General features: G+C 40.9%; 2 protein-coding genes across 5 annotated transcripts in view; one reads left to right on the top strand and one right to left on the bottom strand.

Moving 5' to 3' along the window:
* The window catches only part of LOC137615345 (inactive phospholipase C-like protein 1), a 1,261,629-nt gene extending 1,255,740 nt beyond the window's left edge, over positions 1 to 5,889 (top strand). The window contains exon 23 of the mRNA XM_068345149.1: positions 5,593 to 5,889. Within this exon, the coding sequence (XP_068201250.1) occupies positions 5,593 to 5,632 (40 nt within the window). The 3' untranslated portion in view covers positions 5,633 to 5,889. The remainder of the gene's footprint in view (positions 1 to 5,592) is intronic.
* The window catches only part of LOC137615350 (enoyl-CoA delta isomerase 2-like), a 134,994-nt gene that overhangs the window by 45,423 nt on the left and 71,393 nt on the right, over positions 1 to 18,178 (bottom strand). The window contains exon 10 of one of the 4 annotated variants that reach the window (XM_068345160.1): positions 1,615 to 2,984. The exons of 1 other annotated variant lie outside the window; for it this stretch is intronic. The gene's annotated coding sequence lies outside the window, so the exon portion shown is untranslated. Of the gene's footprint in view, positions 1 to 1,614; positions 2,985 to 3,894; positions 5,667 to 18,178 lie in introns of those variants that run through there. 2 more of the 4 variants (XM_068345161.1, XM_068345162.1) reach the window with 2 other exon arrangements.

Genomic DNA, 18,178 nt, shown 5'->3' with positions numbered 1-18,178 from the left:
TTGGTTAACAGCTTTATAGTTTTCACTGATGTTTACAACCATATTGTCCTTCGGAGCTAACAGAACTGCTAGCTGAATCATCAGCAGCTATTTCTGGGCCCTATCTGGTCATAGCTTAGGTGGAGAGGGGGTTGGGCACTGATCGTATGTATATTATACTGTATGGGTGATCTCTAGGACATAAGTGACATGGGCAATGCTCTTTCCATTAGCACTTCAGTTTATGAGCAACTTAACAATCTTTAAACAGTAATTTTGGTCATAATTGCTTTACAAATATGAGTTAGCTATCAATCTTTCAGATAATCCTATTGGTACTAATTAAATAAAATTTGATATACATTTAAAAGGTAATATCTGTCTTTTGTAGAACCTGCTTCTGGAAGCAAAACAATATTTAATTACTCTAAGATATTTAGCAGTATCTGTGCCAAAATATTATTTTCTGAAACCTGTGTGCTTAAGTATGTTTAAACTAACCGACAGTTTGTGAAAAACTTTAAAATAAGAGTTTATATGAGTGACTTAATTATGAATGAACATTTTTTTATATGGACTTGTGTAATTATAAACATGCAGTACATCAAAAATACCGAACTACTACTGTATTCTAATAACACATTACAATACAAATATAATTTGCCCAAACCAAATATATAAAACAATCAATTAGGAACCCATACAATCTTGAAAAAGAATGTCACAAAGGCAATTAATTGTTAAATTTTTTTTAAAAGGGTATGTTGGTCCCATGATACAAAAAATCTTCAGTCTCATTTACAGTAATGTATATTTAATATATCAAAAATATTAAAGACTTCATTTTCCACCACTTGTTAATAAGCTTTTTATTATGTAAAATTTTTATGAACATTCAGATTAATAAGCTTTTAATTATGAACATATTTCTATGAACATTCAGGTTATAGTACAATAATATTATAGCCGGTATACAGTATTTAGGTCCCTGTCCTTGGCAGACTAGTTAGGTGTAATTGTAAATGCACTAAAGTTACAAAGCTAATTGCTGAAAGAAATTTTTTAAGTAAAATGAAACAAAGTGCATTAATTTGGTATGTATACCCAATTTTCAAATGAAGCCTTAGTTTTAAATATTAAGAGCAATTTTTATGCCATGTCCTTTGTTAAAAACATAGTTCATTTGAGGTAAACAAACTATATTTCAAAATTACTGTAATTTGGTTTAAGGAAGAATTTACGAAGTAATTGTTCTACTCAATGATGGACAGGCCCACACATTCTAGAGAAAATTATTTTTAGAACCTTGAAAAAAAAATACCAAATACCCTTTATGAAGGATATCAGGTACTGTATAGTATTATACTGTAAAAATGTATTAAAAAAAACGACTACGTTATAATACAGAAACTAAACAAGAGAACTGAAGCAACTCTTAGGAATGATAAAATTACAGTATTAAATGACATGCATAGCAAACATTTATAAGTGATAGCTTACCATAAGCATTAAACAATTAAAAGTTGTATGATACTTTAAAGTAAACACTACAAAATGTTTTTTTCTCTGTGGGTGTAATATGTGTTTTCAAGAAAAAAAAAAAATTTAATTTTCTGTATTTAAAACTTTTGTGATGCTACATTTCAAAACTCAAATTTCTACAATTTACAGTACTCACCATTAACATGAGAAATACCCATATAAAGACTTAAAGTACTATTTATAAGTGTTCATTTTAGAATTGGAAAATTAGTCGTAAAGCACTTGCTATAACTGTAGACAACTTGAGCCTAATTTATCCCTAATACTTTATAGTACTGTACTAAAGTTACATGGATAATATCAAAAGTACTAACAACCATTGCAGTTAAATACTCTGTAAGGAATTTCATCAATTAATAGTTTTTTAAGAATCTGTGAACTAATTAGATGTGGGAATGAAAAATATTTTAAATCTTCCAATTCAACATGGGAGCTTAATGGTATACAGTGATCGGTACTTGAAGATTAGGAAAGGAATCTTTCCTTTATAATAAAGAGCATGTGTCTGGCTATACATGAATATATATTTCTTTCCTGTCACGCTGAACGGCAATGCCTAACGAAAGACTACATGGTCTGTCCTTGCCCCATGGGTACGGGGAGAGAGGGAGTAATGATACTCTGGTGAGAGGGGGTAACCTGAAAGGTACACTCAGAAACCACAATCTCCTACAAAATCCTAAAACTGTAGGGTTGTAGTTAGGAAAGGGAGGAAGGGTAAGAAAGGTTAAATTGGCGCATTTGTGCGCATTTATCTAAATGTTTAGCAGTAATTTTTGATGGGATGCATACACTAAGTTATGGTATTTTATATTACAGTATACAAAAGCATGCTCATATAAACTCTTTAATAGATATCAAACAAATTTGTGCCAAGTAACTTTTTTTAATTCAATTTTCACAATCAATATAGCTGATAAAATTGCATTATCTTTTTCAGCAATAAAGAGAATTATTTCTGCTTCAAGGTTTTTGTAAATTACCAGCAATAGTCAGATACAGATATACAGTATATTCTACCCTATAATAAAAACAATTTTGATAATGGGGACCTTCTGATATGAAGTTTGAGGATATGTGAATAATGGTAAATTGAACTGTAAAAGTCTTGATTAATACATTAAAATTACACTTTGCCACAAATGAAGGCATCCACCCAGTCTATAAATTTTTTACTAACTGACCATGATCCATCCTCAAAAAGTGACTTGAATAAACACAAACAACTGCTTAACACCATTTACCATCATCATCACTTCAAGTCATTACAACAGTTGAATAATATGCTACATGATAAACTAAATAAAACTTTATAGCTAACCTGTAAGTAGCTATATTCATCAGGCTCTGGGTATTTGACTGCTATGATGAAAAGGGCAAGGAGCAGTTAGTCACATTAGCAGCAGATATGGAAGTAGCAGGACAGAGATATAAGAACACCAAAATAAAAGGCAAATGAAGATCTGGAAGATGGGAATTCAGATTATGGGGCAACACAAGAGATTGCAGAAAACTCTTATTTCTAAACTTTAAGGAGAAATTCTTAAATCAAAACTTTACATTATAAAGTAAAACAATTGTTTTGAAATTCCAAGTTCCTCCGTGCACAATAAGAAGATTAAATTTAAACATGCCTTTTGGTTACAAAAGTTTCAAGTTGATATTTTTGAAGTTCACTTCTATACCTTTGTAAATCTACTAAATATTATTAAATCATTGAGTTACACAACACTAGTTTAATCTGTGAATGTTAAGTATGCAATTTATTTTAAAATAAAAAGTACAGCAGTAAAAATTATGCTGCTTTACTTTTGATAAGATATGATAATTATATGTGTGCATCACAGCATTCACACATTTTATCTATACTATTCCCTACAATATAAAGTGAAAGCTATCTACAAGGACATGTATTATAAAAATAAGAAAAACCAAATCCTAGCTTTCTGTATTAAGCTGTATTTTTTCTTTTTTCCTCCCCTTGCTCTCTCTCTCTCTTACTCCTCTTGTTTTTTTGTTTTCAACTAGCTGTTAATATAGATAATTATTAAAAGTAAGATACTGATGATGAAGTATATACTTGTGAGATGTGCAAATTTTACTGGGATATTGTGATAATGTAAATATCCTATATTCTTCTTTACCATTCAAATTCTAAGTGCACAAATTCAATTTTCTATTGAATTATAGAAAAAAAAAGAAAATTTATAATAAATACAAAAATTTCTTAGCTGAAAATATGATAATATTTCTCATGTACTGTACTGTGCTATAATATTGTATGAAACTTAAAATGCCAGAGTACTATGCTATACACTTGGTACTGTATTTAGTTACAATTTCTATACTTTAAATACAGCAATCATATTGACATAAAATTTTGCATCATAGAAAAATAATTTTTGTAGAATTTTGATAAAAGATATCCACCAGTCTTTCAAGGTTGTGAAGAAAACCATCAGGTATAGTTAAATACTATACTGTTGATTCATGAGAAGCAAACAATTACCTCTATTGTCATTTTGATGATTACACGATGGATTGACTAAAAATAGGAAGACATTATAGTATTAAAATGATGAACTGATAATAAAGCTAGAGACAATAGTTTCAACTAAAGGTATCAAATAAAATTACTAAGGCAAATTTCAATAAACTTTGTGAATAGGTGTATTGCTTGTAATTAAATGTAATTTAGGCCAATCCAACCAGCATATTGATATACTGTATCCTAAATAACATTTTTTGTCACGTAACTCTGTTAGCTTCATGTTGGAACAGCAATAATAACCACGAATGGCATCGAGGCATAATTTTCCCTGCAGGTAGTAGCACAAATTTAAAGATAACTTTCTCAAAAATTAATTAGGATATGGTGGAGCAGGAACCCAAGAAAGGTTGTCAATTACAATGCATTAGCAAGCTCTATGGCATGACCCATGCAACCTGACTTCAACTCTAATTCTCCCCTATCACTCCCTAGTAAGAAACTCCTGTGAGTTTTCTATTTATTCCTCCTATGTCTCATTACCAAAATGTTATTCAATAATCTTGGTAGCCTAAGTTACATTAAAGTAATCTCTAGAAAAATATTTTTGACAACTAAGTATCAATTACTCTGTATCAGTTAACCTTGTTAACTATCAGGGTGATATGAAGATCACAAGCAGAAGTACTACCATGTTGCCTAAGTCTCCATCCAAAACCGTAAGGACTCAATCAAATTTAAATCGCTGATAATGGTCATGAAGACAATGGTTTTATGAGCTTTATTAGGTACTGAGCTTTATTAGGTACTATCTGTTAAGGAAATTATCTCCAGAAACTTTTAAGAGGAACACTTCCTGAGATTTTTCTTGGACCTAAGTTTTCTTACTTTGAAAGCTACAGGATGAAGCACCAAACATCCATGATTCCCAGGAATTTCAAGTCCTGTCTAAAAACCTGTTATTGTAAATATGTATGATGTACATTTCACCTTACACTCCCTCCCTTTAAAACTGCCATCACTGTGCCAACTACAGTACTTAGAAATTGCCAACTTCTAAATTTGTGCAAGAAATATTTGTGAATATTTGCCTTAGATATCTAGATTTGATCCTTTTAGTTTATATTTGAAAAAAATGTTATTTTAAGAAGAAACAAATTTACAGGCTAAAATAATATATTTAACTGTGGAGTCCCTGTTTTTCTTATATTTGCAAAGAGACTTATGTCCAAACAATGAATGGGCTTTTCACAGGTGATCACCTGTTTTTTATTATGTCTTCCACTAGAATATTAAATTTAAGTTTGAAGTTGAGATATATAAACATTAAAGCTGGTGCATTTCTTGACAGGAATATAGATGTATCCAGTACAGTAAAAGAATAGCAATGCAACAATAGCAATTTCAACTTTATTTGAATTCAAGAAAAGTTTAATGAAAACATTAAAAATTCATTCATTTGTACAAAGTTCATTCAATTCATCTTCAATGTAATTACTGTATATGTAAATTCTATTTATTCTAGTCATTAGAATTACCTTCAATGTATACTGTCATACTCAATGCTTTTTTTGTGATTTCAGGGAACCGTGTGCTAAGATTCTGGCCCAAGAATCACATTAATCCTTACTCCCAATGCATGTGATTTGTCAGCCACCTACAAATTAATTTCTGATTAATTTATTTTTGTCAGCTATCAGATCATGTACTGAACTTTCTTAATCTTAATCAAATAGCTACTTTTATTGCCCTTTTTGCTCCTTGAATTTCTTTACAGCTATTTTCATCTCATATTTACACTAACCACAATCCCATCATTTATTCCTGCCAGATTAATAATACTGGTTGATTGTGTGTGAGAGGTGTGTTAATCTTTAAACTATGCAACATATGGAGACTAAATAAAGAATGCTGAATTATGTATTTTCAACGAGAATACAAAATTAAGATGTGTTAAGTATACATAAAGAAATATATAAATTATATGTATGTATGTATAGCTTATCTCAAAAGTTTTTGTTAACATTTGTAAATGACAGTAATGAAAGTCTCTTTTGCTGTCTCACCAGACCTTAACCTTATTCTCAAAATCATATTTTGTATTTTGAAGAAAAGGATTAGAAAAGCCCAGTTTTTTTATTTCAATGCTTGATAAAATGAGGCTCATAAAATTTGGTTTATGTTTAATTGGATATGTTAAATATGTCATTAGATGCATTTTAGCAGTTATCTTTAAGAATTCAGAGCAAAATTCTTTATAAAATATTGTCTTGATAACAGTTGAAAGTCGGCAAGAATACATAAAAATTTTAATATCTTGGTTCACAAGGCTTAAAAGTCTTGGCATGTAAAATGCAATGGCCACAACACTATCCAAGTTTATCATTATCCTCAAGGTACTGCTATTGTTAGATCATTTTTGAAAAATAAATATAGGTAATTATTTGTTCCTTTTTATTCTAAATTTCTATTAGTTAACTCAAATTAACATTCCACATAACTACAGTATAATGAAAATCTGTTTTTATTTTACAGTTTAGAGTTAAGTTTTGTTATTGTTACTAATTTTGTTAAGGTTTAATATGACAGTAACTGGTGAGAAGCAGGTTCTTTTAAACGTTGGCTGAAGTTGTTGCAAGTCAAGAAATAAATCAATTAATGTGAAGTCTTTTTCTTTTCCCTTAACAATATTGCCTTCACAACCATACCTGTATGATACTACATGCATTACATTCTCTGGCAAATTTCAAACACTATATATTAAACATTTTTCAGAAATTACCAATTATTATCATCATTATTATTATTATTTGCTAAGCTACAACCCTAGTTGGAAAAGCAGGATGCTATAAGCCCAGGGGCTCCAACAGGGAAAATAGCCCGGTGAGGAAAGGAAACAACGAAAAATAAAATATTTCAGGAACAGTAACATTAAAATAAACATTTCCTATATAAACTATAAAAAAATTAACATAACAAGAGGAAGAGAAATAAGATAGAATAGTGTGCCCGAGTGTACCCTCAAGCAAGAGAACTCTCAACCAAGATAGTGGAAGACCATGGTACAGAGGCTATGACACCACCCAAGACTAGAGAACAATGGTTTGATTTTGGAGTGTCCTTCTAGAAGAGCTGCTTATTCATATGTAAATTTTTACCTCAAATTACAGAAGGGTTTAATAAGCAAGTTTTTCAATCGTCCAGCTAGTTATTTGACACACATTTCAAAGATACTTGCAGTCGGAAACAAGAAAGATTCTTTAACCGCCCATTCAATTACAACTCATACTAACCAGTTACCTTAGTTTTTCAGGACCAGCCAAGATTACTTCTAGATTATTGAAAGCAATTAAAAGCCAAACATATGTAACTCTACATGCCTAGATAGAAAAACAAATCTCACTGAAGGCCTATGGCAAGAAAGATGTATAATGTAGAAAGCCTCCTTAAAATGAGGAGGAGATCAACACTAAACTTGTGAGGTAATGATCCATTAGAATTGAACAAAAGGGAAAAATGGAATCTTGATAAAATTTGTTATTCCTACACACATCTCATCTTTATATTGCTTCTTCTCCAGAAGCTTTGTTTTTCAACATTTACCCGTAAAATCTAAAAAAAAAAATTTCCATATTTTTTCTTTGAAATGACACATGCCACTAGTAAAGTAATGACACAAGTGGTTAACAGTAAGGAACAAAGTGAGAGGCCCTATTTTTTATTTCAGTTTTGAAGTTGACCTATTCCCTATCCTTTTGGCATCACAAGTCAGGTCAGCGGAGAGGAGGGTGGGATGTATAAGAACATTAGGAAAGTACAGTATAAAAATACAGTAACATTTTATTAATAAAATGCCATTTATTTCCATGAACCTCCCCTGATGTTCATATTGTTGACTCCAATACTGATGGCAGTGTGATGCCAATGAAGGAAAGGGATTAGAGAATTATGGAATTAAACTACGGTAGTATACTGTAGAGTATAAAATAATTAAAATCATAGACTCACAGGTAAAGATTAATGGCAACGAACCATCCTTGAAATAAAGGATTTTCCAAAGATATCTAATATTTCAATAATAAGAAAATTAAAGACTAACAACTTGAAAATGTTTAATGACCACATTGTCAGTAGCCACTACATGAACTAGAGATCAGCTATCTCAATATGTAGAACAGGATTCTTCAAGGTGGTGCTAAGACAATTCATCCCCAGTAAATTCGTCGCCAGTTAATTCGTCCCGAAGTCAAGTCATCGTTAGTCAATTTGTTTCCAATACACGCAGATAAGACATTGTACTATTGAACTAGAATAGTTGTTGAACAATTTTATTTGTTCTCTTTTCTTTATCTCTCTCTCAAATGAAATTTTCAAAAGTAAGTTTGGAACTATTACAGTACTTCATGACTAGAATGGTTCTTTGTTAGTTTTACATTATTTTTCTGAAACACCCATCCATTAACATGGCTATCCTTAAGACAAAGTAGTCAATCAAGAGAATTATATATACTCAAAGAATAAGGCAAATGCCGATGGACTAAAGATATAGTGGTCTGAAAATCGTGTGTGCAAGGCTAGACTTCATACAAGTGAAAACTATATAAAGTTAAAGATGATTGGAATTTATAATCATGCTTCACCTGCTGCAGAGGTATGTGTAAGAATCACAGGTTTCAAATATTAAAGTACAGTACTGTAAAGTCAATTTCATCTCATAATGCACCTCGCTCAGTTATTGCTAGTAAAGTTGAAAAGTTACACGAATGTACATTGTTGCAAATACCTTGGTTTGAACAGCTCAACAGGAATTTCAGGCGTTAGAGGCAAGCCGATTCCAAATATCCTGCCACACCACTTGTATATGTTGCATTTTCCATTCCATGTGAATACTCTTACTTTGACATCAGTGAAATTTTTTTTCAGTATGACAGTGGAATAGAAGATCCAAAATGAATGCTAACTTTTGCAAGTAACGAAACACTTCAGCATTTAAAAAAGTATTAGAATTGGGCAGCAAATGGAACATTTAAATGCTTCTCTAATATATTTTTTCAATTATACATAGTGCACATTCAGATAGATACTCTTAATGTCCCACGATTGTTCGCATTGCTCTCCAACAAAAGTCATAACACATGTAGTAGACTATTTGCCAAAATGAATGAATTACTGCAGAATTAGGGGCCTGGTAACATGACTACAGATTTCAAAAAAGCTGCCTATAACAGATTTCTGGAATTGTTTCTCTCTTCGAACTTGACTTTCTGCTTGTTTCATTCAGGACAAAATTTGTACAAGCATGTTGTTAAAGAAAGAATAAAATGCAGATATCATGAAGAGGACAGCTTTAGCCTAAAAATGAGCTGTTTTGTTGCCCTTATTTTTCCTGCCAGTTGATGATCTTGTAGATGGATATGAACAATTTGTAGATGATGATGATATTTCAGTCAATTGTATCCTATTTTGAAAATAATTATAGAGGATTCCTGTAGAAGAGGAGGAGAAAGAAGGCAGCTCCTTGAACCTCTAATTCTATCAACTACAGTATAAGGAATGTTTGGGATTGATGTATGCCGGGGATTGGTCGTACTACAAATAGTTTAGAAGTCTACCACAGCGCACTCAAACTCACAGACATGAACCTACAGTACATAAGAGAGATCTCATAAAAAATAAGATGCTAAGGAAAAAAAAATTCTCTACATGCAATTGCTCAAAATCTTAAATTTTAAAGGTACATTAAATACGTAATACGACAAACATTGGTTTTTTGTATTTTTATTGTAACTTGCTTATTGAATTGATTAGTGAAATCTTTTATCATCACTTATCTATTGATTAGATAAAAATAAGCAAATTGACTAAAAACGAATTGATCTGGAGACAACCTGACCATTGACGAATTGACTAGGGACAAATTAACCGACGATGAATTGTCATCGATGAATTGATCGGACACCTTTCAAGATGACAAATTCGAAGATAATTTGTATTTTTCCTAACCATACAAACCTTAGCTATTTACAAAGGGTTACCTTTTAGCGTAGCTGAAATGGCGAGCCATTAGAATTTAACGAGGGTGTATTACCCCCGCGCTAGTTAGCGGGGGGGTAGGGGAGTGGTAGCTAGCTACCCCTCCTCCCCCTCACACACAGGTGAATACTCACTTTCACTTAGAGGTAGGACTTGTCTTGGGGGACAGGGCTGGCGGGCAAATGTGTGTAAATAGCTAAGGTTTGTATGGTTAGGAAAAATACAAATTATCTTCGAATTTGTCATTTGTACCGTAACCGGAATACAAACCACGCTATTTACAAAGGGTGACTTACCCCTTAGGAAGGGTGGAAAGTCCCCAGCCATACTGGCTTTGGCTTTACCCGGGGACTCAGAATCCGAGTGAGTCGCACTCGAGAAAAGGAGTCCCTGCACCTCACAAGTTCCTTGCTCCGCAAGGAACCATGTGGCCTACGTAAGCTTGTGTGTGAAGGAAGAAGTGTGACCCGTCCTAGGCAGTTGACCTGGAGTTCCAGAAGGAACTCTGGGTTAGGACGTTCCCAATACCACCTCGTCAGGGTATGGGGGACGCGACAGTATTGACTCAATACTCGGAACACAAGGAAGCATGGTTTACCTGCAGAGGTTCGAGGTCAGCTATGCAGAGACCAGGATGCTGCTTCCCCGTAGAGGGGATGATGAAGAAAGAAGTAAGGGCCAGACATACTTCTTTCGTTCATGCAGACTAAAACCTGATAACAATGCCCTCAACCTTCTGGTACCTGTCCAAAAAGGAGCCTGAGGTTAGACCAGCTGTTGTGTAGCCACCACAGAGCGATAGAAAACGTATCGAGACTCCTGTGGGTCACGCCCTGCAGGAAGCGGGCTGCGAAGGTCATTAGACGCTTCCAGACTCCAGCTTGTAGCACCTGCGTCACAGAGTAGTATTACTCGAAGGCGAAGGACATTGCGATGTATCCAACATCGTGCTGTAGGGCGACGTGACGGGGGAGGGTCTGGAGACAGGTCGAGATGAATGTCCTTGAGTCCGGGCTGAAGAGGTATACTGGTGACTCTCCCCCCATGTCCTCCTTGTGCTCCCAAATCGGCTGCAACTGCAGCTGTTCCCAGCGCTAACCTCTCGATTCCTTTACTGGCAAGAAAGAGAAGGTCTTGGGACATCAGACACAGAATGGAGACTCGAAATCTTGAATGAATCGGACCGAAGGGCCGGGACCCTCAGATTCTGAGTCTAGCCAACAACTCAGGAGCGAGCCTGAATGTTGCCTTCCCCTCTTCCTTAGAAAGGGGGGAGTAGTAAGAGACCAAGAAGATTGCTTACACACTGGCCGTGGCCAGAGTGAGCAGAAGACCCAAGGCGGAATACAATCCGAGGCCTGTCGTAAAAGGGTCTTGAGAAGATCTCTTAAAGGACTAAAAGTCCGAGCCATGCTCCAAGTTGGAGGTCTTCCTCCGACTAGGGCAGGGACGATCGTAGCTTCGCATGAGCGATGATAGATCCAGCGGGCAGGAAAAAGTTATTCCTTTAAGCCTGAAGGTCAGGGAAAGGCTGAGCGACAGGCTTCATTGCCGAGAGCGGAAAGGCGTTTCCTCCCGCCGAAAGGCAATAAGACCGTTATTGCTGGAGAAGAGGCCTCAAGGGAAGAGGTATATCTCCCACGGCACCAACCACCTTAGACTCTTCACATTGCCTGGGAGACCCCTGTGGATGACTATCGCAGATGACGCGACCTCCGTACAGCGACTGTAGCGGGTTGTCTCTTCTTGAGGAGGAAGCGTAGTGTCTCCAGGCATGAAGCCGAAGCGACGCCCCGGTTCGGGAGAGATGTCGCAGTGTGGTTGCTTGAGTAGTCTGCGCCGTGGGAGAAGCTCTCCCGGGAGTTCCGTCAGGGGAAGCAGAGGGTCCAGAAATCGTTCTGCGCATAGTCCCAGTGGAGCTCTCCCATTGAAAGGTTGACAGACAACCTGGTCTTGTTGAGACCCATTGTCCACAGACAAAAAGGAGGGAAGACGCAGGCGTCGAAGTTGTCCCACCATCACCGGAATGCATCTTGCCAGAGTCTCGGGGTCTGAGACTGGGGGGAAGAATAGCGGAAGCTTGAGGTTCCAAGCTGTCGCTATCAGGTCCCCCAGACCAGCACTTGCTGGTTACCCAAGGTCAAAGACCCCCAGGTACACTCTCTCTACGAGGCTCTGCTCGGATAGTCTGAGAGAAACATTCCCCTGCCTGGAATGAGAGAGCCGATGGTGGTATTGAGAGAATCTCAATCATCCCGGTATCTCTACTGCAAGATGTGAAGGTGTGAAAATGCGTCCCCTGCTGGTTAGAATGAAGTCGACGCGCAACGGGGCGACTCGGCAGGAGCTGTAGGATCTGAAGAGGGGCCAGACTAAGGCCCCTAAGCCTGCCTGAATGATGGAGAGGTATCCTTCAGGTCTTGACCATAGGCCTGGACCGGAACATGCCCCCCCCCCCCCCCTTTCCTTTGACGAGTCCGAGAACCGCATCAAGAATGTGGGGAAAGGACGAGAATATCCACTACCATCAAGAGGCTCCATAGGTCAACACCCATTGCAGGTCTAATAGTTCCGCTGGTCCCATAGGGCCAGGGAGTCCGGTTAAACATTGCCTGAAGCCACCGGAACTTGGATCGCCCCACATGAAACTTATCCTGAGGCGACCGTTCGGACTATAGACGGGTCAATGAGGAAAGGAGAACTAGGAAACGTTCCAAGGTAGGGCTGAAAGCTCTGCTTGACTGAGAACAGGTACTGCGACTCTCCTCAGTCTTGCCACAGTCAACCGAAAGGAAGGCTCGGAGGATGTGGTAACAGAATCTGGCGTCCCCAGGTGGTCACCCATCCAAGTACCGACGTTGCTTAACCTCGCTGGACGGACGAGAAGCGGGGTTTCCAACGTGGTAAGGCCATTGACTCAATATCATGGCCAGATACTCCAGATGTTGAGGCAGAGGAAGAGAAGGCTCCAAGCAAAATACCATGAGCCCACACTCATGGTAAGCATCCGGAAGCTTGTCCCGGCGCTGAAGAAGGTCGAAACCCGAGCCTACCGGAGTTGACCAGCCCTCCAAACAGCAGAGGAGGCGGAAGCCTGCACCTGAGCGGCCAAGAGGAAGGCAGGGAGAGTTCTCTGGGGAAACAAACCTGCTATGCCACGGCGGGATAGCCACACTGCATCATAAGCAGGAATACTTGCAGTCTAGGCTGAATTCGACGAGCACCCTGGAAGATGGATGGAATGGAAACTGAAAGTACCCGTCCTTCCGATCCAGGGTTTAAGGAGTCCTGTCGCCTCGTTACCAGTCTGATCGATTCTGCTGGTCTACGCTGGCCGAAGTTTGTTCGACAAACTTGATCAGGGCTGAGAGGTCGACTATGGACATCCCCTCTCAGATCCTTCCTTACAAGAAAGGATCGACTGAGGGGGCCGGGGGTGAAGCCGTCGATGATCCTAAGGAAGACCTTCGCCTAAGGTATGGATCATTCTGCCCAACCGGGCAACTCTGCTGACGCTATGGCATAGAGGTTCAGAGACACTGAATTCGCCGACAGAGACGGCAGGCGCGATATCCTTGGCTAATCACAGAGATTGTGCGGGAATGGGCATCGGGAAGCTGTCATTCGGATGAGTAACCTTAAGCATCCTCCCAGCGAAAAACCTGCAATCCTAGAGTTCGTGAACTCCTTTTAGGACTATGCCCCCCCGGGGGAGTCTCCCATGCCATCTGTTCCTGACAGGAGGAAACTGCAATTGGACACCTTGTCCCAGTTGTCGTAGCCGATAACTTAGGCCGACGTGGTTGAAAGAAAAGGGCGCTGGAGCCCTGCAGAGTCTGGAAGAAAGCGCCTTGGAGGAGTGAAACCGGAAGTCGATTTACTCCGCACAGCAGCTGTCTAAGTCTCTGTCCTTGGGCACAAACAAACTCTTCTCAAGGATGGAAGGGTGTCTGAGGTCGTCGACCTCCACAGATGAGACACCCGAAGGAAGCCCTCAGTCAGTGCGTCCAGATGGTACAACATCGAGCTTGTCCGCAAGTTAGATACTTAACGACGAAAGGCCAAGGTGCCTGAGCTCGAGAGGAGGAAAGTACCCTTGATCTTCCTGTAGCTTCCTTGAACCAAACCTCGGGCCGTAACCGAGGAGGGAAAGAACCTGGTAAGCTCCCAGAGGAAGAGGTAAGCAGTCACCCCTTGTCCGATGGAGAAATCTCGAACGGAAAGCCCCCCTGCCAAAAATCCTTCCAGGGAATGACGGGGAAGGGCTAACCCAGGTTCAGGAATAGAGGAGTGTTGCTCAGATCTCCCTTAAGTTTCTCCTATTCTTGCAAGTGCCATGCTCTGTGTTTACGGGGTGAGACCGTGTTCTGGAAATACGCTCCAGAAGAACTCGCCAGGCTGGTCATGCTGCGAAAACCCCATTGGGAATCGTGGTCGCAATTGCCCTGGAGCTCGCGCGACGGAAATTCCTGGTGGTCGGCAAGCGATAACCCATAGACGAGCAATGGATACTGCAAGAAATAAGCCGACATTTGTGCGAAGAAACACTGTAGGTTCGCGCGACAGAACACCATCCGTCCGCGCGATGGAAAAACCGTCGGTTCGCGCGTGGGCGAACATTGGAGAGCATGAGCGTAGACGTGCAGGCACGTGGGCGTGTGGGCGCGCAGGCGAGTGGTCGCGCGGTTGCGCGGGCGAGCGGTCGCGCGGGCGAGCGGTCGTGAGGGTGGGCAGGTGGATGAGAGCGAGTCCGAGGCGGCGAACGCAAGCGTTAGCGCGATGGCGAGGAAACGCGCTGCCGCGTGGGCGAGGAGGACCGCTGGCGATATGGATCAACAAGCGATCGGTGGTGAGCTGGTGAGCGCTATCACGCAGGTTGGCGATGGCGCGTTCTGTTATGCCGACGCGATGGTCGAGCAGTATGCGCAGGTGAGCGATCGTGCGTTGGCGAGCAGTATGCGAAGGTGAGCGATCGCAAGCAGTGATCAGCATGCGCTGGGTCGCGCGATGGTGATCAGTATGCGCAGGGTCGCGCGATGGTGATCAGCATGCCAGGGTCGCGCGATGGTGATCAGCATGCCAGGGTCGCGCGATGGCGATCAGCATGCGCAGGTCGGCGGTCGCGCGATGGCGAACAGCATCTGCAGGTGGGCGATCGCGCGATGACGAACAGCATACGCAGTTGAGGGTCGCGCGATGGTGATCAGCATGCGCAGGGTCGAGCGATGGTGATCAGCATCCGCAGGTGTGCGGTCGCGCGATGGCGATCAGCATCCGCAGTTGAGGGTCGCGCGATGGCGATCAGCATCCGCAGTTGAGGGTCGCGCGATGGCGATCAGCATCCGCAGTTGAGGGTCGCGCGATGGCGATCAGCATCCGCAGTTGAGGGTCGCGCGATGGCGATCAGCATCCGCAGTTGAGGGTCGCGCGATGGCGATCAGCATCCGCAGTTGAGGGTCGCGCGATGGCGATCAGCATCCGCAGTTGAGGGTCGCGCGATGGCGATCAGCATCCGCAGTTGAGGGTCGCGCGATGGCGATCAGCATCCGCAGTTGAGGGTCGCCCGATGGCGATCAGCATGCGCAGGTGAGCTATTAGCTGGCAAACCATGTTCCTTCAGAAGTGTTGGAGAACGTTGGCGTGCCGGCTGTAACACACGTGGGCGATCCGGAGATCGCTGGCGAGCTGATGATCGCTGGCGAGCTGATGATCGCTGGCGAGCTGATGATCGCTGGCGAGCTGATGATCGCTGACGAGCAGAAGGCTACGCGTGGAAGCCTGCGCAAAGAAGAGGAGTCCTTGACCCCGACCTGAACCGAAGTTCTAGATTGCGAGGGCGAACGTGGGCGCACAGGGCGCGTAACAGGAACCGCAGGGATGACCATCTTGAAAGCGCTGACGAACAGGAGAGCGCTGATGAGCAGAAGAGCGCCTGTGTGCTCACACTGAGCAGGAGCAGGAGAGAACACAGCAGAAGGGCGCGCAGGGAAACCCTGACACGCAAGGGAAGAACCCCCGTGAGGGCAACCCTTTGCCCCGAAGGGATCGTTGTCCGCCGGGGGACTGATGTCCGTCGGAAGACCGCTGTCCGTCGGGAAGACCGTTGTCCGTCGGGAAGACCGTTGCCCGTCGGAAGACGAGATCAGACTGCTGTCCATCTGCACCAAGGCGGAAGATCGAGAAAAAGGAGTTGTAGGCTGCAAACGGAGATCCAAAAAGGCGCCTCAAGCACCCTTATAGGGAGATGAGAGGCCCTTACGACGAGGCGGACGGTGGGCCTTACGGCGAGGGAGGCCAACAGCAACAGCAACAGCAACAGAAGAAACCTCCGAAGAGGAGTCTCTATGAGTGTACTCTCTCGCGAACGAAAGAGAAACACTTCGTGGAAGAGACTGGTCAGCCAGTGACCTAAAAGGAGCAATCCTCCGAAGAGGAGCTCCTGCAGTTGCCCAGCCCCTTGAGCGAAACTGCAGGTGCGACCGCTCAGCACCAAGAGCATAGTCGCACGAAAAAAAGGCAAGAGAAGAACCCCCCAAAAGGGGAAAAACTCAAGCCTGGACAGGAAAAACTTCCCTCGGAAGGAAAGTTACCCGCCCAAGGAGGCAAGCCTCCTGAGAGTTCTAAAATGAACTGGAGAGCTGTCCGTCGTCATGGGAGTACTACCAGTAGAAGGAGACACGCCCCTGACGAAAATACAAGGGGGGAGGCAGCAACAGCCGAATCCCCAGGACTCAACCAGACAGCTCACACCGTTGCTATATTACAGAAACGAACTAGATCGGTAACTGTAAAAAAAATAAAAAAAATAATATTAGTACACATTCATTCCCCCGGGAAGGCTCCGAAGAGGAATCCCGAGGGAAAGGAACAAGAATTACACAACAGGCACGTGCCCTCACAACCACTTACACTCGCGGAGGGAGAGCTGTAACCAAAACAGAATTATAACAATTATAATTATGTAACTATGTAATTATGTAATTTAAAAATGAATGAACACTAAAGAAAGAACGAAAACCCCGAAAGGAATCGTTCTATAAGCTGAAAAACAAAAAACAACTACAATTAGATTCATAACTAATTGAGACAAACGTACGGCGTAGCAACCCCCCACACGGAAAGGAAGCTAGGCTCCAAGGGCGTAGTAACACGTAGTAAAAGGGTGAACGACCTCAAGAGAGAGAGAGAAAGACATAAGTCAAACTCGATCGCCACCCATAAAATTACGCCGTGGTGGCCTAACTGCCGAGGCCTCCACGTAGATATCGTACACTACACACACAAATCTGAAAAGGAAACTTACTTATTTCTATGCTCAAATATATATACAAACATGAAAACATGTTTACATATATATTGAGTAAATGAAAAGTAAGCGATTAAGTAAAGACAAAACAAACAAACAATGGCTGCCACGAGAGGACCAAGACAGAGACGTCTGTCACAGTCCGAGCCAAAAGTGAAAGTGTGTATTCACCTGTGTGTGAGGGGGAGGAGGGGTAGCTAGCTACCACTCCCCTACCCCCCCGCTAACTAGCGCGGGGGTAATACACCCTCGTTAAATTCTAATGGCTCGCCATTTCAGCTACGCTAAAAGGTAACCCTTTGTAAATAGCGTGGTTTGTATTCCGGTTACGGAACAAATAATGTTTAGCAAGAAAAGATTTGGTATGCAAGTGAACTGCCACTAAAATTCTATCCAAAGATATATTTCTGCATAAACTAAGAGATGTAGGTGTACTCCTAATGTCCTGAACCTCAACCTCCAAGGCTTTTATAAGATTTTAATTCAATTCTTTGCGAGTTTCTATGACCAAACTTTAGACTAGAAATGACATTGCATTTTTGGACAGAGGAAGATTTGTAATTCTAATCCCACAGATTAACCAAAAAATATAGAATGGTTCTTACCAGACAAAGAAATCTATTTTCTGATGAAATGCTTACACATGGCCTTCAGAAAGTAAGTTGCGTTACAGGGTTTCTGCCGTAAGTGGGAATGCCATGTTTTCTAGTGAGCAAAAAATTAGCTAGAAGAAAAAGTATAATTGGCAACATAAGTCAGCTCTTCCTCTCACTAAGGGTGATGCATATGTTTAACTCAGTTTTTATGAGATCAAAAGTGGGTGGATGTAT

Source organism: Palaemon carinicauda, chromosome 21 (assembly GCF_036898095.1).
Source record: "Palaemon carinicauda isolate YSFRI2023 chromosome 21, ASM3689809v2, whole genome shotgun sequence".
Classification (NCBI taxonomy): Eukaryota; Metazoa; Arthropoda; class Malacostraca; order Decapoda; family Palaemonidae; genus Palaemon; species Palaemon carinicauda.
The sequence above is the reverse complement of the archived record's forward strand: the minus strand, read 5'-3'. Positions and strand labels throughout refer to the sequence as shown.